The sequence below is a fragment of the Peromyscus eremicus genome, chromosome 12 (genome assembly GCF_949786415.1).
Source record: "Peromyscus eremicus chromosome 12, PerEre_H2_v1, whole genome shotgun sequence".
Classification (NCBI taxonomy): Eukaryota; Metazoa; Chordata; class Mammalia; order Rodentia; family Cricetidae; genus Peromyscus; species Peromyscus eremicus.
In genome coordinates, this window is record NC_081428.1 from 18480424 (window position 1) to 18501145 (window position 20722).

Below are 20722 nucleotides of genomic sequence, written 5' to 3' on the forward strand. Positions count from 1 at the left end.
TTTACTTAAACCTTCCAGCCATATATTTATATTTTCCTTACATTTATTTATTTAGGAATAGGTAGATGTATATATACACTTGGAGGAGGGGGAGGGGGAGAGAAGGAAGGGAGGAGGGAGAGGATGGGGAGAGAGAAGTCAGTTCTCTCTACCATGTAGTGCCTGGGAATGAATGGAACTCAAGTTCTCACATTTGGTGGCAAGCACCTTTGGCTGCTGAGACTATTCTCCAGCCACAGCACCATATTACTTAGGTGTGGCTGAATGGAAGAAGCTGTAGATAAGCTGTTGGAAAAACAGTTTCTACTGTGTGAAAATGACTACCAAAATGATTCCCGTAAATAATACACGACTAAAAACTTATCATTTACCTGACATACAAATTACAATCATTTCCCCCTGATTTAAAATAAAAAATTTCTTAAATAAAAATAATTGAGGAGCAAATGAACTGCAATACTTTTTTGACAGCTTCCCCAAACTCATCTCTGATCAATTAATTACCTTATAGGGCTGGTCAAGGCACATAGGCAAGGGATGCCATGAAGTTATAACAGGATGTGTGCTTGGTTATACAATAGTCATCTGGCTCAGAAGACAGACAGACACACACACACACACACACACACACACACACACACACACACACACCACATACACACACATAACCTCACAAGTATCAGCGCACACAATAAACGCATAAATAAGTAAATAGATTAATTAATTAATTAATTAAAATAAAACCAGTAACACCTGAGAACGTTAAGTTTAAGGATAGCATGCTGTACACAATACTACAATACTCAATATACTGTCCACAGAGAACTTGACTCATTGATTTCTCTTGTACTGTGACTATGGCTCCATGCACAGAGGAGGGACTAATTAGGTCAGGATAACTCTTCTGTCGACACTTCTTTACTTTCTATGCAAATGTCACAAACTTTAAAAAGCTGAGTTCAAAAAAATCTGAAATTCATCAAGTTTACCTGCTTGCTAAATGTTTCTCTAGGTGAATGGTAGGTGTGGTGGTATAAATGTAGTAAATGAATGAGATTTGCAGTTGAAATACATCCAGTTCACACAGATTGTTACACAACTGCCCACTGCTGAGACTGTCAGAGTCTTGGATTCTCTTCCAGCCACCATCTCCCTGTCTATAAAAGTCCTGAACTCTGTCCTGCCAACTCTATCCCCTTCTTTCCCTCCAATCCGAAAAGAAAGACCTTCATTCTCCAAAAGCCTTTTTAACTTAATCCCACCTGGCTCTATTCATTCCTTAAACCTTTTGGGGTGTGAAATGAGCTACAGTGCTAGGCTGCAGTATTTGCAACATGCATTATTATTCCGTCAGCTTTAGTGTGTCCAAAGGCTTAAAACATCTCTACCAAAGCTCTTGCTGCAGGGAAGAATCCTTATCTCAGCAAATGCAGTCTGAGGAGGGAGACAAAAGAGAGGCAGCCTAAGCAGGGCCAGAGAAAAGTGGCTGAAGACTGGATACCATCCGAGCAGCCTGGGGATATCCCTTTTTCTCTCCCTAGAATTCTTTTATAAGTATATTTTTATACTCCATCTATGACCTAAAAAGTAATAATGTTTGCATTTATATGCTTCTCTTCTCACATATTAGACTTTTCCTTAAGTCAGGAGAGCCCTTTATGGGTATACAAATCATAAAAATGATAATAATGGTTCAGAAATAGGGTTGCTGAGAGACACTCATATGTAAACAATGTAAAGCTATATATAGTGATCTGTATGATACTAAATCTCTAGTCTTTTCAGACAGTTATAGAAGTGAGCACTGGAGTTATCAAAATCTGTAGGTTTGGAAATTACCACAAAAAACTTAATTAGTTGTAATCATCTTGATTCAATTTGCATCAATTAGGAGATTTTTTTTCAAAAATAAGTGTTGAAATGTTATGGGATATTTGTACACTATGTGGAGATATATTGTTGTGATTGGTTTAATAAAGAGTTGAACAACCAATAGCTAGGCAGGAAGTATAGATGGGACTTCCAAGCAGAGAGAAGAAATAGGAGGAGATAATTGAAGCACAGAGGAGACACCAATGAAACATAGAGGGAATTGGACATACAGAATGAAAGAAAGGTAAAAAGCCACAGAGCAAAATGTACATTACTAGAAATGGGTTAATTTAAGTTATAAGAGCTAGTTAAGAACAAGCCTAAGATATAAGCCAGGCTTTCACAATTAATAATAAGTCTCCATCACATTTGGGAGTTGGCTGGTGGGACAGAAAAAGGGTCATTACAATGACATCACATAGGGTTGCTAATACCTTATTTTCCATATATTGTTTATTATTTTGTCCTTTATTAATTAATGGTTTCTCTTAAACATTTGTTGCTTCATATTCTGTTTATTGTGAATCAAATTTAAATTATGTCCAGGGAGAAAGGGTAAATTTAAGCTGGTAGGATTTTAAATTCATATAGTCTACTTCTAATTAAGTTCCCAAATCTAATTTCCAGTACTTACTCATGGAAATATGTACATGAGCTGAAGAACTCTGTAGGATACTTTTAGGTTTCTGGCATCAATATTAAACATGAAAATTTACTTATGTGAGTATTTTATAGATTTTGTTGAAGGTACATTGTTTTCTAGCAAATTAAAGATGATAAGACGCAGCACTCCTGTAATCCTAGTACTCAAGACTAAAGCAGGAGTCTCAAAAGGTTAATTTGGGATGTATAATGAGACTAATATCAGTCTGGGATACATAGCAAGACTCTGTCAATATAGCTATATAATTAAATGGAGTCTGTTTCATTGTCTCATTTTCATCTGAATCACATAGAAAAAAATAATATAATATGTGTCTTTTTTCCGTATGAATATATTATCTCCACTTCATCTTGGGACAGTACCGACATCACCATGGAACATCGTTTTTGAGATCCATTATTTTTTTTTATCTTTTTATTCATTTTACATACCAACCACAGATCGCCCTCTCATCCCTCCACCCAAACCCCAACCTTTTTCCCCAATCCCTCATCCCCACCTCCAACAGAGTAAGTTCTCCCATGGGGGGACAGCTAAGCTTGGTACATTCAAGGGTGAGTTAGGTGTCCAACGTCCAACCATAGATAATGGAATGCACCAGGGATAGATCCTGATCACACTGCCAGGGCCCCCTCAAACAGACCCAGCTACTCAACTGTCTCCCTTATGCAGAGGGTCTAGTCCAGTCTCATGCAGGTTCCACAGCTGTCGGTCTAAAGATCATGAGTTCTTTTGAGCTTGGTTCAGTTGTCTCTGTAGATTTCCCCATCAGGTGTCCATTATTCTTAAAGGTTATCCTCTAGCCTTCCTTTCATTTAGAATACTTGTGGTAACGTTATTAAGCACAGTCCCACCATGTATCAATAGTAGATATGTAATAAATAGGGTAGGTTAAACAGTTAAAAAGCCATAATTTAATATTTTCTGTTGTTTTTAAATTTCCACAGATATTGACAGGTCCCTTCAGGACCTATCTTAAAGAAATTTCAAAGGAACAGTGAAAGAACAAGGGAATTGAATTGTCTAAAATCTACATGCCTGCAATATATTTTCATGTAGATGTCTTGATGGTGTTCTCATTTTCTGTATGAAAACAGATTCTTTTTTCTTTTTTTTTATTTTTCTTTTTTAAGAAATTTTCTACTCACTCCACATACTATCCACAGATCCCCCCTCCCTCCTCCCATCCCCCAGCCCTCTTTCCCAAGCCACCCCGCATCCCCACATCCCTCAAATGAAGGTCTCCCATAGGAAGTCAGCAGAGCCCAGCACACTGAACCTAGGCAGGTCCAAGTCCCTTCCCACTGCACCAAGGCTGTGCAAGGTGTCACACCACAGGCACCGGGTTCCAGAAGCCTGCCCATAGACCAGAGACAGATTTCAATCCTCCTGCCTGGGTGCCCCCCAAACAGTTCGAGCCAAACAACTGTCATGAAAACAGATTCTAAAGGCTAGAAATCAAGATGGAAGCAAAAAGACAAAGCCTTGTACAACTATAATAAACAGTGTTTGTATGTCAGCATGACCTTCTTCCATTTCTGTAGCAGGTATTAGAATCATTTGAAAAGTTTGCTACAGCAGCATGATGGGCCTGCACCCCAACTTTCTGATCCCATAGATGTAGAGTGATTCTGGGTAGTTCACATGTTTAATACATTTTCTGAGGTGATAGCCAATGCTGTTGACAAAGCACTGTGACAATGTCTGCTGGAGAATAAGAGACTTAGGAAACTACTTGGAAGAATGCTCAAAGGTGGTAGACCTTGAGCAGAATAAGAAACGGTAACATGAGTAAACACAAGAAGAAAGCTGTCTAAAGGGAGATTAGAAAGTAATTATCGCCTTGGACTTTAGCCTCCCAGCATAGAAGTGGACTAATCAGTTCCAGTTGTCTGGAGCCTGCAGCCAACATGAACAAATAAAGCCTCTTCTCATTTGGGAGGTCTAGTATTTTCAGTTGGTGTGATGACTTCTACTGGAAACCAGGTGCTGATAAAATCCAGAGCTCTTGATCTACATTCTCTCTCACATGAATGTGCCAGTCTTCACCTGGAACTATTTTATATTGATAAAGCTTTTAGGACTAGAATACCCTTAACATTCTAATCCACTTCTGCCTTTTTTCCTAAGCTGCAGCAAATACATGTGCATATAGCTACATAAGTAAAATAGTCCTTGTAGCATGAATCTTAGAGAGTCTTATTAATAAAATCAAACCTGAGGCCAGTTGTTGGGTCAATGCTGGTAGGTCAGAGAGACAGAACAAGCCACAGCTATCTCACCTTGCCATTTCCTCAGTTGGTCCTGTTTCCTCAGACTGGAAGCTTCTGTGTCCTCATCCTAATGGCTCTCAGTTGAATTGTGTTGCTCCAAAGCCTGAAAGCTTAACCAGCCAAATGCTTAACCAGCCAAATGCTTCTAGTTTCTGGTCCTTATGCCTTATAAACCTTTCTGCTTTCTATCACCACTCCCTGGGATTAAAGGCTGCTTTCTGGGATTAAATGCCTGGCTGTTTCCAATGCAGCCTTGAACTCACAGAGATCCAGAGGGATTTCTGTCTCTGGAATGCTAGGATTAAAGGCATGTGCTAACATTCTCTAGCCTAAGTATCTTGTGGCTTTTCTGTTCTCTGACCCCAGATAAGTTTATTAAGGTACACAATATTTTGGGGAACACAATACCACCACAAGTCCTTCTGCTCACATGATAGGAGGAGACAGTTTCATCTCCAAAAATAACAATAGTAAGGTGTCTTTGCTATGCTAAATCTATCTGGGATTTTATTAAAGGAATATTAGTGGCTTTGTGTTCTTTCATTAAATTTATCTGCTTTTCAAATGAAAGTGTAATATTCCAAACTCTGGGACATTAGAGAGAACCTCCACTTTTCCAACTTCCTCTTCAGTGGCTGAAGACACCAAATAAATGTTCAGTCAATTGAAGACATTAGAAGAAAGAGGAGTTACCCTATAGACATTTTTTTCTTTTCATTGATTATATGAATTTTGAGTATTCAGTGCACATTCCCTGTGTACCCAAACACACTGTTGCTGTTAGCTATCATCCTAGGGAGATGTTGAATATTCTGGAGAGGTAACAGCATACCCAACATGTTATTTCAAGGGATAGAAACTACATTGTCTCCTGACAACCATAAATAACAGTAATAATAGGGATGTTTATAATCCCAAGGCAAAGATTGTTGTTGTTGTTGTTATTGTTGTTAACAGTAGGGGATTTACCATATGCACATTGTATCATTTTTAACCCTCTCTCTCCTTCTTTCCTTGTCCTCCTCATTCACTCCCAAATTTAAAGGCATAGTTTTATATTAAGATTATGATCTTGAATGAATAAAAGAACTGAAATAATATTGAGGACTAAAAGTTGAGTCTCTAGCTAAATTTTAAAGTACAAGTAAGTAATTCTTAAGAGAAATTAAATTAATTAAGAGAAATTATCGCCAAGACACACAATAGATGATGCAGATACCACAGGTTTCAGCCTGGAGAATTGGATGCCTTTTTACCTGGAGGTGTCTTTTGCCACCCTGTGGTGGCTTACAAGTTGACAACTGGAGATCCAGACTGCAGAGGTCCTCAGAGCAACCATATGGCTTCTGTCTTTCAATTAGGACTGCTTGGACCTTAAATTTAAAGAAATATCAGAAGCTAAAAAATAAAAATAAAAAAGATTTAAAAACTAAATTCTGAAATTTTATTTCACTATGTAGTTCTTAGGTAGTTTGATTTTCTTGAAAGATGAGATATACTCATGAAGAAGAAATGCTTAAATCATGAGGACTGTGTTTCTTTTACCTTATTCAAATTAGACTCCAATTTTATATGAATTGACCCATTGAACTATTGACATCCATTCGATAACACAGACAAGAAAAACAGAAAAGAAATCAGATTCTCAAGAGAAGTGTGTAGTGATCTTTGTAAGATTCTGTAGGATATGCAAACAAGTACTAAAGCAGGTCTCAAAAATGAGAGCACATTTCATGTTATTAGTAATAATTCTGCTAATGGTTTGTAGTGGTGCTTGATTATAGACACTGAAAATAGACTTCTTTCATATGACGCATGCCAACCACAGTTTCCCCGCCCTCCACTCCTCCCAGGGCATCAAATAATTTATTTCAAAATATGCATCACTAAATGATTTAAAATGTAACACGGTTTGGTTTTTTTTTGGTATTTCATCTTCTGTTTTTATGTCATTTTCCCTCCCTTAGGAGTTCAAACTCATCAATGCCAACATTTTCTACTGGAGATGGACCATTTGTGAGAGTAAACAGAGCCCCGAATGGCAGCCTAACACTGACACCCAGGTAAGTATTGAGATGTTTTATTTTCTTTTGGTACACAGGACTAGATGGAAAATATTTGGAAGCCAATAAAATGTCAGTGATACCACATACACGTGAAAGTTGTTCACTTTCTACTATTTGTGTCATGCCAAGCACCATCTAACTAATCTTTTCTGATAGAATTGTCTGGTCCTCATTTTTATAAGACAGTCTAATGAAATATAAGTAACTAATATTCTGACATGCAGATAGGAAGATGATATACCCTAATACTGTTCTTATTCTCATATTCTAAATCCCTAAACCCCATGATAGGAAGAAATTGTGAGTCCTAGAATGGGTAGGATCAATGCTCCTCAGACAACCATCAAAAGGGACAGGGTTAGATGAGAATCAAATATTATCTTTCCTAACAAATAAATATGATTATCACTTAAAATAATATAATTAGGCATATATTGCCTCTTTTTTTTTTTTTACTGTTTTAAGTTAGGTTTATTCTTTCAGTCTTTTGTAGGGATTTGTAAAGCAGCACGCTTCCTCTATTCAAAAGCATGTCATGAGTAAATTATGTAATTTCTCCTATTTAGGCATTAGTGGCAGTTTATGTATGAAATCAGACTCTGGGTTTTATAATTTCACTATAGACAAACTGTGGGTGAGAATTGACTGCAGGGAGACATCAAAATTGCACTCTGAGTTAACATCCTATCACCACTGCGTTTTCTTTAACATACTTGATGTGAAAGTCAGCACTCACTCTCGCAAGCTCAGGTAGTAAATCAAATTTGTGAAGACCATATTTAGTATCATAAGGTCAAGTAGTAAATCAAATTCATAAGGACCATATTTAATATTATGGGAAAAGCCTGGAGGTTTAGTATTTTGTATCAATGTTGCCTGATATCACGAGTCTCATTGGAAGTCAACCAAACCATCTGAAAGTTTTCAAAGAGGTTTTCCATCCTCCTTTCTATAAAGCATTCTCAGGTTCATGGTTCTCTGGGAGGTTGAGAATTCTATCTACTCATGTTTCATAGATTAAATTTTAGTTAGAAAGAGAAAAAAACAGTTTAGAGCCATTCAAAATAGTTGCATGTATGTTTCAGAAAAGGACCATGTCATTCTATCCTTATGAAAAGGTGTCAGTATCAATTAATATTTAATGACACTATTATACCTACATCCATGATATTTAAAAATGACTTTATATAGATGCACACTTTACCTTTTTTTACACCAAAAAAAGCCAATTAGCTAAATGTCCTCAATCCTTTTCTTAATTGGCCACTTTATACTGCACTGAGAAAACTGAGATGTATTGATTTATTCATTCCCTTAATTAATTTATGTTTTTATTTATTTGTTGAACAATTATTATATTCAGTGTCATATGAATAACGGTGCCTTTGAGAGCATCCTTGTTTTTTAAGAGTTCTAAGAAAGACAAGTGAGAAGTTACCAGAGAAAAATTGAAATTTCTTGTTAATTTGGCAATGAACTACTAACTACTTCTGTGCTTGATAAAAATTAATTAAGCATTGTTTGCTCTTTTGAAGACCAGCAGCAATGTCTTAGAAGCCATTTTGGATATGGATTTTTATTGGCAAGTACTGTAGATGTGAAAAGTGTTTTATGACACTTAAAAATATTCTATAAGGCATCCTATAAACTACTTTTCATTCAAACATAGGTGGGCACCAAAAGGAAAACTGAGATTTCTTTGAAGCATTTTATATATAGAGAAAGACATATGATCCTATTAATTATTATTAATAAAACACATTTTATTATATTTCTATTGAACTTGCCTTGTATATTAAAAGAGAATATCAATCATAGAACATAGGTGCATGTGCTTTTAAATAAGCCTTATCATGCATGTTCTAAAAGCATTGAGGTGCTTTGATAGAGCATACAGTATTGTTTTGTACTTTTCCTTTCCCAAAGTAAAAGGACTTAAGCAGCATGTACACCTCATTCAGGTAAGTACTCAAATGTAAAACATTTCATTCTATATGTGTGCACATGTACACAAATATGTGTGTTATTTAGTGTGTGAGATATCCTCGGCAGAAGAAAAGAGTGTAAAGTATTATGATTCCTGGTGTAACATTGACCTCTGCTGGTTGGATTGTAGAACACCTTATAAACAAATTTTCTTTATGTACATTTTTGGCTCTTGAAAAACCAAATTTCAAAATTATAGGCAATACTTTTTCAGCAGTTTGTGCCTATTCATTTTTTATAGTCGCCATATACATGTCTGCTTCTCTTACAAACAGAGGTTGCAATCCATTCATTATTCACTTACAGAATGAAGTACACAGTCTACAGAATGATTCATCACTAAAAAGCTCTGAAATTGATGATATTGAGGCTGATTTTCATCAGTTGTTCCTCGTTTACAGTCTTAATTTCTATTAATTCAGTTACCAAATGGCCAGTCACTGTCTAAATATTTTAAAGGGTAAATCCATACATAAGCTGTTCATTAGTTTCAATTATTGCCAATCTGGATAGCACTAGCCAGTCTTATTGGGTCCTGAATGGGCCATCTCTTGGTGTAACATAACCAAGGCATGCATTATCTTCCCATTAATTTTTCGGAAGTTATTTTAATTCTCAAAATTACTTGCAGTATTCAGTGCTTTTCTCCAAGTAAGTCATAATTTGCTCAATAGTGGCATCAAAGTAAAGGAACAGTGTATATCTTTAAAAGTTTTCTGAATAATAAAGAGAGAAGGAAAAGTCATATGTGGGTATTGCTAAAAATCTACAACCTGTAGTAAACATGTATTATCTATTAATGAAATCATGGAAAAGTAAAAAATCAGTTTGTATTGCTCTCACAATAATAACAAAAATGGCAAAATTTACAACCATGATCTGTCATAGGTGTTTGGTTACAAGGCGACTCATGGAACATAGAGTTTAATTCTATATGTGGTTTTAGATATATATTAGAAGTATTGAAACATATTTCCTAAGAATGAGAGAATGATGAAATCCAAGGTTGGTGCGAGCAAAGTGGCAATGTCTATCATAGATCAAATATTAATTATGTTTAATTCCTGATAATTTCAAAGCAAAATTTTCTCATAATCTCCATGAAATCCCAATACATTAATCTATTATAATCATATTGATACTGAGAAATTTTCCTAAAATCACATAAAGAGTTAGTGATAAAAATGCAAACACAGCCCTATTTGACATTCAAGTGGGCCGTTTTCTTCTATGGATTTCCGCTTTCCTGAATTTCTTATCTGGCACATAGATTTAAATGTCTATTCAACTAACAAAAATGTATTTTCTGTTTATAGTCGACAGTGTTCACAAGATTTCTTGATTCTCTTACACTGTAACCGTAAATGTAAGTATTTGTCACCCTTTAAGCCTTCAACTTAAAATTCCAGACAATTTCATGTCACTTGATATTATTTTGTCATCAATTTAATTTTCATGACCGAATGAATGACCTAAGAGTAAAGTGTATATCATCTCTTCAATGATTTTGATAGCATGTGGAGAAAAAATGGTGACCCAGAAAGTCAACCCGAAGATCTTTGGTGGAAGTGATGCCCAAGCAGGGTCGTGGCCCTGGGTGGTGGCTCTGTATTACAGAGAGAGTAACCTTGACAAGCTGCACTGTGGTGCATCACTCGTCAGCAGTGAATGGCTGGTGTCTGCTGCACACTGTGTCTATAGGTGAGTATGAATGTGAAGGTCCCAGTTGGGCATGACTCACTCATACACCAGGGTGCCAAACACTCACCATCACCAGAACTGACTTGAGACAGTGGCTCCATGTTCTCTGTCTCATGCTAATAAAGAAGTAATATACATATCCATCCAGGAGTAAGCAAAGCACAGTGCAAGCTTTATTAAGAGATATTAAGTAAATTTGACAAATGAAGGAAAAGTGAGAAAAACTCTCAAGAGTGGAGGGAGGGGCCCAGACTCCAAACAGAAGAAAAAGCCCTTGAAATAATCTATGAGCTTTTATAGAGCCATAGAACGAGCTGAACAATGCTTGTGATAATTGTTATGAAATTATTGGTTCTCTGGGCCATCAGACACTGAGCCAACTCTCAGCCCATATGCTCTGTGTATGTTCCCCTAAACCAACCAGGGAAGTGATTGTGTACTATTTATGGAACGCTCCCCCAGTAAGTGATGGTTGAAGACCCCATCCATTCACCTGTCTCCTGTTTTGATAGTTACTACTGTCTTCTAGTTGTTAGCTGGTGTTAATGGTCTCCAACCTCACAGGTGCCTCAAGTGTTATTAATTATACTAAGTTCTCTTTGTATATATACCAAAAAATATATAACAAAAGTATATATAGTTGTTCTTAGTTAATGTTGGTTAACACCTTGTCTACACAATAGGTTGGGATTTCTATCCTGAAATAAATGAAGGCTTCCTTAGAGATTATTTCAATTACCTACATTAGAAACAAGAATCTATTAAAAAGCAGTAACACCCATATGTTTCCTGGGAGATCGGGATGTGGTCTCAGGAAAGCTAGCTAGCTGGCATGTTGACACTGACTTAAATTCACAGAGCTTGCCTCTTTTCAAGACCTCTTAGCTACCTCATACACAACTGCAAGTTCTTTGTTTCTCATCACTAATGCCTCTGCCCTCATCACTCAGCCATAACATTCCCTTTTAACTCCGGCATCTATTCCCACTTGTGTGAGCAACTGATGGTTTCCACCATGGACCCTTTTCTCTTACAACCTATAGAAAACTATTTCCCCCCTCATCAAAGTGTCCTTTAGCAAACAGGGTCATCTCAGCAGACACAAAAGAACATCTTATTTTATATAGGCCCAAGCCCATCAGGAAAATATGTCTACTGTTTGTGACATAAAGTTTGCAATCATTTTTCCATAAAATTATTTATAAAATTTTGATTCAAATATATTATTCATTCATTATATCAAGTATTACTTCTTCTACACACATTGACATCTTTATCTAGTCACAAGATAAACATTTTTAAATGTAGAATTGATATTTATTGTGTAATTTTTGTTATCATTCAATTAGGTCAATGCTTACTTTTAGCAAATCATCACTACAAAAATCACATTCATGGAGAGCCCTCAAATTATAAGCACATTGTGCTCTAAAAGTCTGTGAGTTAAGTACCTTGTAATAACTTAATTCTTGGGTCGCATTTATGTTAATGCTACATGTACCTAAAATTTAGAGCTAATTTCCATCCATACCTTTGTTTTGTGACAAGAAAAAGCAAAGTTCATCCTAATTCTGGGATTCATTTCTTCTCATTAAAGTAGTCATTACTAATGCAGTGCCATGGGGTTAGAGAGAGTAAATGGAGAGAGATGAGGGAGAAAGGAAGAAATAAATGATCGGGGCCCAAGAAACTGTTCATCTACTCGGGCACAAGGAATGTCAAGGTTTTAGTTACCTACTAACAATTCTCAATGAGATCATAAAAGAAAGAAAGCTTCTGCCTAAGATGTATGGGAACCTGACAAAGAATTGACCACCTGCATCTAAGAGCTGAGAGAGCATTGCATCCCATTACCTCATTTGTTAAGATTAAGGTGAGTCTCCCTATAGCAGCACAAGACTGAGAATGAACTGTGGTCTCAGGCTTGGAGAAGGTACATGTACATAGTCAGGTTCAAACATTTAAGCTCTCCTTCTAATTCAAACAAAGAGAGTTACTGGGTATGTAAAAACAAATTGTCAGACAATTTCAGGGAAGACAGAAAGAGGCAGAGTTTTCATGTGATGAACATTGCTGATTCCACCTACATCTAGATGCCCATGGCACCATAATGAGGATAAACTCAAATGTAGACCACAGAAGTCTGTAGATCCAGGACATGTGGCCAGATGGTAGATTTGCTAACCAATTAGTTTTCTGGGGGACTACCCAAAGTATTGCTCCATCTGCCTTTACAGCTATCTGATATACTACATTGGTAGAATGTTTAAATAACTAAATAATAGCCTCGCTCAATAGTAAAAGCTACCTCCATTGACCCTATTGTCTTCTGACAATTGCATTTGATCTCTTTCCCAACACACCAAAGAAATAACTGTAGCATGCATTCACTTCTCATCTGTACTAAATATTTCTTCACTCTTTTCCTGTACTCATTCTTTTGAGCAAGTTACAAGTTGGTGGTCTCTACCACAACTGTATTATAAATAAAAGTTTAAGCTAAAAATTTGGTCTTTTCTCTTGCACATGGATAGGTATTACTCAACAATATTGTTTTGTTAGCCTCAGGTTTGGGAAATTTCTGTTTGACATCCTCACAAAACAAATGATTTATAAACGTCAAGCAGGCCTAGAGCAGAATCAATGACATATTGCACTTATCTATTCCATGGATGTACTTTTATAGGTCAATGATACCAATATAACATCTATTCATACCACAAATGCATGAAAGGATCAAAAAGCTGTCCTATCTATTATAAGCACATGTTCAATCAGACAGAATACAAAATGTCTTCATCTACTTTTAGTTTGAACACAAGTGAGTAAAAGTGAGCTATACTATAATCATAAACATTCAGAATTGTCCAAAAATATTTGCATCCTACTATCCTCAGACATTGACTAGAAATAGTTTCTCTTTCTAATTTTCTTGAATACTGCTTGGTGTCACCAGCAAAGCAACAAAAAGGCTTCCAAATTATTTTAGTGACATATTTAAAATATTTTCACAGAATAACAAGTTGAAACCACCAATTTTTATTTTATTCCCTCGTTTTATCTGTAAAAGTAATTTCTTAATAAAAGAAAAATTGTGATCACGATATTCATTGAATTAATGCTACACAGAATTCTTATGTTTAATACAATGTTAGCACACACTTCCATCCAGCAGATGGTGAAGTGGAAAGTTCTTCTGTCTCCTCAGTCTACTCAGAATCCCTTTGACACTTTACTAACACATCCAACACATCCTTTGATCGCATATTTTGTAACATATTATATATGTATGTATGTATGTATATATATATATATATATATATATATATATATATATAATTTTGTATGTATTTGCAGTTATTAGACTTCTTAGAAATTTAATTTCCTTCAGGCTTCTGTATCAGACCTCTGAGGTTGTTTCTCTGTTGAGAACTCCTATCATCTTGAATTTCACTGATAAATCTTATTCTTTCTTAATGTGTGGAAGCACATGAGCTTATGTGGCTTCAGATACAATGGGTAGTACTCAATCTTCCCAGGGATTTCATTGCTTCTGGCTTCTTATCTGCTCATTTAATAAAGTGTTTGTGCTAAGAACTCACACTACACTAAGCATTTTTCAAATATTTTGGCATGATAGTGCTGTATGGACCAACAAAATCCTTGTTCCAATAATCTTTATTCTAAATATTAAAGGATAAAAATAGTCAAATAAATATTTTAGAGAATGATATGTGCACTAAAGACACATATAACCAGCATAGGCCAAGTGAAGGGAGGGTTAGGATAGTTGGAAGGAGCTTCACTGATCTACTTAAAGGACTAGCTAAAGAAGTAATGGATAGATAATATGCATACATATACGTGTGTGTGTGTGTGTGTGTGTGTGTGTATCCATCCATAGCAACAAAGTCACTCTGGTGAACAGTGATGTAGGCCTATTCCAGAAACTTCAAGAATCTTTGCTACTTGATTTGGCTCTTAAAGGAACAAAAATAACATTGGATATTGAGGTACAATCTTGAAAAAGAATCATTAGGCCATGACTAATGAGATGAACAACCTTTTAGAGGCTGCAGAATAACCTCATCTTATCAGGCTGATGTGTGGTGATAAAATTGCTAAGCAAGAGTGAAATTGTAGAAAGCAGATAGAAATTGATGATGGTATCCTAGGATCACAGCTGAGGATGGTGGGAATTTACTAGCAAAGACACATATGTATAATAGCACTAGGAAGAATTAAGGGGTGACTATAAGTAACGTGAGTTTGATATGAGAAAATGAGAACAAAAAGGTAGTAAAAACAGAAGTATGGGTTCTTACTTTTTATACCTATCTAAGCTATCTTTAAAAAATATAGATTCTTCTCTCATACACTACATCCCAACCACAGTTGCCCCTTCCTCCACTCCTTCTAGCTCCCCCAACCTTCCCTCCTGCCCAGATTCACTCTTCCTCCATATCCTCTTCAGAAAAGAGCAGGGCAGGCCTCCAAGAGACAAACAGGATGAAACAAGATACAATATGACAAAGCAAAAAGCCCTCATATCGAGGCTGGACAAGGCAACCAGTAGGAGGAAAAGAGTCTCAAGAGCAGGCGAAAGAGTCAGAGATGCATCTGCTCATGTGTTTGGAGTCTCACAAAAACAGCAAGCTAACAGCCATAACATGTATGCAGAGGGTGTGATGCAGACCTGGGCAGGTCCCTATGTTCTCTGCTTCAGTCTCTGTGAGCCCATGTGAGCCCTGCTTAGTTCATGCAGTGAGCCATGTTCTCCTCATGTCCTCTATTCCTTCTGACTCCTACAGTCTTTTCTCCCCCTCTTCTGGGGTTCCCCAAGCTCTGAGGGGAGGAACCTGATGGAGACCTCCAATTTATACTCTCTCTCTCTCTCTCTCTCTCTCTCTCTCTCTCTCTCTCTCTCTCTGCATAATTTCTGGCTGTGGATTTTTTTAATTGATACTGGTCAATTTGGACCTAAATTCTAGAGAAGCAATGACTGAAGTATGATAACATGCCCTTGATACTTGAATTCATGGCATCGTCACTGGATAAGCTCATCTATGGATTAAATGTATAATATATTTTTTAAAAGACTAAAGTAGAATCCTGAAGTATTCTAATAGTTAGAGTAGAAAAGAAAGAGAGCTGGAGGGGGATGGAGAAAGAAGCGCTAAGTGAAAAATAAATCACAAGTGCATGTGCTGTTTGGGAAGTCATGCAAAGGAGGGTGTTCAAAAATAATTCCTTGTTTCTGTGACTAGTTCACAGGCAGGTAATGATGATGTTGTAGCTTCCTCCCAGTGCCTTGTATTTTGCCTTCTTGCACTTCAATAATATTTATACTTACTCATAAACAGAGTAAAAATCTGTGTCCTAATTTTCTATTCATTTTCATTATTTATTATTTATTTAATTATTTCTTTTTGCACTTATTGTAGACTCATGCTCTCCCATTACCAAGTCATTATGGTGACTAGAATAATTGTGATAATTATTAACTGATATCTAAACTGCTGAAATTTGATGAATTTTATCCAATTTGGTCTGATGTTTCTTTCTGGATTGTTCTTGATAATTCTTGAAGAATTTTTTTACTCTGTAGTATCAATTTCCATTTCAGAAACATCTTAATTTTCACTCCTTAAAATTATAATTGGTTATACTCTAGGTGGTCCTCATCTTATTCAGAAGAGAATAACTCTAGAGTCCAAAAACTTTTCTAGGAGAAAGCAGGACTATGGACAAACTTGCTGTGGCTGTTTTGTGTCATTTATAGTAATTGTAAAATAGAGTGGGGGCTCCAGTTTACAATTACAAAATCCAACCTGTGCTAATGTCTATTTCACTATCATGTTGCTCTTCCTTGACTCTCTTGCTATTTTTGCTCCCTAAAACATTGGTTCCTGAGGCAACATCACTATTTGGGGATAGCACTGGTTTACCCATCTGGTGCAATACTGATTTCCTAGGAAATGTGTTCTAGTCTTCGTGATTGCCAAGTCAGAAATGCATGACTTTCTGGTCCCTGCCAATGTTTTTCTTTCCTTCAATTCTAAGACAAGCATTTTTACCACAAAACTTAGTAGATGGTGGTAAAATTTGACGGAATTAAGTCAACTTCTACACTTGAAGCAGCCTTATCCAAGTAACATCCAAAGGATTAGAGGTTACTATCAGTATGACCAGCTGTCCACTTATCTTCTGTCTTCTTCCTTCCTATCACTTCATTTCCATTCCTTTATTCCTTCTTTCTATTCTATTCTTTTACATTGTTATTTTTCCCTCTACCTCCTTTTTTTCAGAGCTGGTGATCAGTCCAAAGGACTTGCACATGCTAAACCAGCACTCCTCACTGAGTTGTACTCCCAGCCCAGCTCTTCCACTTTGTCTTAGAGTGTAGAATCTATGAAAAAATAAAAAATTTGAAAACACATAGAATTACTTCTTTTTAACTAAAATGATACCTATGAAGGCGGTTCTGTCTGTTCCTCTGAAACCAGAAGCCAAATAAACTCTTCCTTATATAAGTTGCTTTTTCATACTGTTTTTTTTTTCATGGCAGTAGGAAAGTAACTAATACAATGTCAAAATGTTTGAGGAGACATCATATTAGAAGAAAAATGACATTAATTAAGCTTCTGTAATCTGATTAGAAATATTAAAATGGAGTCACATTTGGAACCCAGTAAAGTTGGTTTACATGGTATTAATAATATACTAGTGGTTACCAGAAGCTAGGGAAGATAAGCAGAGGAGACTAGGAGGGAATTTGATCAATAAGTAAGGCTGGGACATAAAATAGAAGTTAGTTTTCTTTTACACAAGAGTGTGGCTACAAGTAACAGTGATATATGTTTCAAAAAGGTGGAAGAAATCATCTTAAATAATTTCATAAGAAAATAATAAATGTTAGAGAAAAATGTATGTACTTACTTTGACTTAAGCATTACAACATCATATGTACACCTGCATTAAAACATCAAATGGTGGTCCATAAGTATGTCCAAATTTTCATATCAGTGAAAAATAATAAGAAAAAATACTTTCAAAGGAACATTCCCTAGAGGATCAAGTAATAATATTAAATGGAAATGCTATATAGTTTTAATTTTTTGTTAGATAACTTCTGGAAAGTTTTGTTCTAAATGAAAAAGATTGAAAAGATTTTCTTATTACAATCTTCAGAAGAAATAGAGATCCAACCAGGTGGACAGCATTCCTGGGCCTGCATATGCAATCAAATCTGACTTCTCCTCAAGTAGCAAGACGGGTGATTGATCAAATTGTCATAAACCCTCATTATGATAAGCGAAGAAAGTTCAGTGACATTGCTATGATGCACCTTGAGTATAAAGTGAATTACACAGGTAAGAGAATGATATCTAGCCACCCCATCTGCTCAGAACAATGCAAAATGAAACTTGAAATAGCATCTGTAGCAATTCAATGCTAATTCATAAAATTTGGTAATTTTCTGCATTCTTATAACCTGAAAACAATTGAAGTATATAGGAAAAAGTATGAAATCTCCTTCATCATAGTGCTTAAATCCAACTATATGGACGTCTAGTAAAAGGAACACTTAGAGTCCTCTCATAGAGAAGCCTCTCTCTTTGTCATGCAATAGAAACATGGGTCCATCTGTCAAAATGCATGAAGCAAGACACAAAAGAAAAGAGAATAGGTTAATGAAATATGTTATCCACGTGGCAACAGTTTTAAAGGAGATCCAACAATATTATAAGACCAACCAATGAAGGATTGCCTCAAGCACCTATAAAATATGCAAGAATTTACTTGGCAAAGTGAAATTTGTCCTAAAGAGTTCTGTTCTGTTCGATCCTAACAATTACTATGAAGTCTTTTCCAAAGCCCAGTTGGGCAGCGTTGCCACCATACATGAATGAATTATTTTTCACAGAATCTTATAAAACAACTGTCAGGATTATGTCCATGTTTGATATGAGAATTGAATTCATGGGATCAGTCTACATGTGGATTACAGAAAAGCAGAACATTACAATCCTTAGTAGCATTGCACTGTCCTCAAGGGTAGTCTTCATTTCTGTATCTTTCATACATCTTGGGGGCATCAGAAGCTCACTGAAAACCAAAGCACTTGTCAGCTGATGCTGAGAAGTCAAACACAATGCTTCCATAAGACCCAACTGAAACAACTGGGAGAAACGCAATTTTAATATGGTCTATGTGTCAAAAAATATTTTAAAATATTCTCCAGTATTTTTTTCTCAACTAACATTTTGAAAGAACTTTAAAGGGGCCAGCAAGATGTCTCATCAGGCAGAGACCAGCAAGTAGAGGCACTTTTGTGCGGGCCTAATGACCAGAGTTCACTCATGGATCCCACAAGATGATGGGAAAGAACTGGCTTTCTAGAGTTGTCTTCTGCCTTCAACATGCAAATGTGTGAAATTTCCCTTATATGTACACATACATATATGTGTATATATTCATATGTGCATGCAAATACATGTATATGTATACATATAAAGAAAATAAATAAAAATTTAAAAGAACATTCACAACATTTAACAAAATTGGAACTACTTTCGAAAGAGTAACATGGTTATTTAAAAATCAAAAACAAATGATAAATCCTGAGCTAAGGTGTTATGTACATGAAAAAAGATTATTTAGAGAATGATGGGGAAGAATCCCAAGAGTTCACTATACCACTAAACACAGACAAATGATTACTGCTCTAAAATGACTTTGCCCCTTAATATCAGAAGTTGCTCCAGGATAGTGAAACTCAAATACAAACATTTTAGATTAAATGTTGGAAATGGTTGATTTTTTAAAATTTGTTAGAAACATGAGTGATATTAAGGTTTTTTTTTTCTTTTTCTGTTGTTTAATTTGTTTTGCTTGATATTTCAGATTATATCCAGCCTATTTGTTTACCAGAAGAAAATCAAATATTCATTCCAGGGAGAATGTGTTCAATTGCTGGCTGGGGATTTACTGAAATTTATAGTAAGTTATCACATTTGAAAATGAGAAAATGTATACTAGAAAAAATATGCTACTGAAATTTGCTATGGATATTTTCAATATTTTTATATCTCCTAACCTTTTTTTTGCAGAATATTCTAAAACAATTGTTGGGGTTATATTCATGTTTATGTTATGTAATACCACCAAATATTTTCAGATTGTGTAGAATCTAATCCTATAACCCAGAGAAATCAAGGTGCTACCAAAACCATTATGTAAATTTAGCATGAAAAAATACTGATGAATTAAAAATATATACATATTGAAGTGAATATAACCCAAGGTTCTATAAATTTGTGTTTACATACACAAAAGAAGTCTCATCTCAAGAGTGGAATTACTACCTTTTACATTTTTACAATCAACAAAGCTATCTTTATTTGTAGTGCTATCGTCTCACATTTAAATTCTCTAAAATGAAAAGAGGATCTTTGTTAACTTTAATGTACTGGTTCTTCCTATTGGCAAAAGATCTCAAATATAAGATGAACAGAAGACCATAAATTTGTACATTACTGAATCCTTAAGATTTACTTAGTGGCATGTTTCTAAACACAAATCTGATGCACATTAAATATACTTGAGCCACATCAGCAATCACCTTGGGAATGAAAGTCAAAACAACTACATAAATATCACCTTAGCCCCAGTAAGAACAGCTCCTAACAAGCAAACAAAAAAGTAAGTGCTGGTGAGGAGATAAAGAAAATGGAATTGTGGACATTTCTTGGGGGAGTCTAAATTAGTACAGCCTTTGGGGAAATATCACAAATGTCCCTCCAAATTTCAGAATAGAACTCCCACATCATCTAAACATGTTCCTACCACATATGACATCCAAAGGAACTGAAATTAGCATGAACATGCTAAGACCTCCACATGGCATGTTCCCTGCAACATAGTTCCCAATAGGCAAGAAAAGGAAACAAATTGTGTGTAGCACTAGTGAATGGATAAAGAAAATGTAGTAACTGGACATAGTGGTTTGGACTGGTAAATCTATCAACCAGGTGGAGACTGAGTCAGGAGCTTTGAGTGTTGGGGGCTAGCCTTGACTACATGTTGAGACACTATGTCAAAAACACACACACAAAAAGAAAATAAGTAAATGTAGCAATATATTCACAGTGGAATGC

General features: G+C 35.8%; 1 protein-coding gene across 2 annotated transcripts in view; it reads left to right on the top strand.

Moving 5' to 3' along the window:
• Tmprss15 (transmembrane serine protease 15) overlaps window positions 1-20722 on the top strand; it is a 112520-nt gene that overhangs the window by 84833 nt on the left and 6965 nt on the right. For both annotated transcript variants that reach the window (XM_059277575.1, XM_059277574.1), the window contains 5 exons: window positions 6777-6872; window positions 10178-10227; window positions 10376-10562; window positions 17754-17935; window positions 19470-19565. In XM_059277575.1, the coding sequence (XP_059133558.1) occupies window positions 6777-6872; window positions 10178-10227; window positions 10376-10562; window positions 17754-17935; window positions 19470-19565 (611 nt within the window). The remainder of the gene's footprint in view (window positions 1-6776; window positions 6873-10177; window positions 10228-10375; window positions 10563-17753; window positions 17936-19469; window positions 19566-20722) is intronic.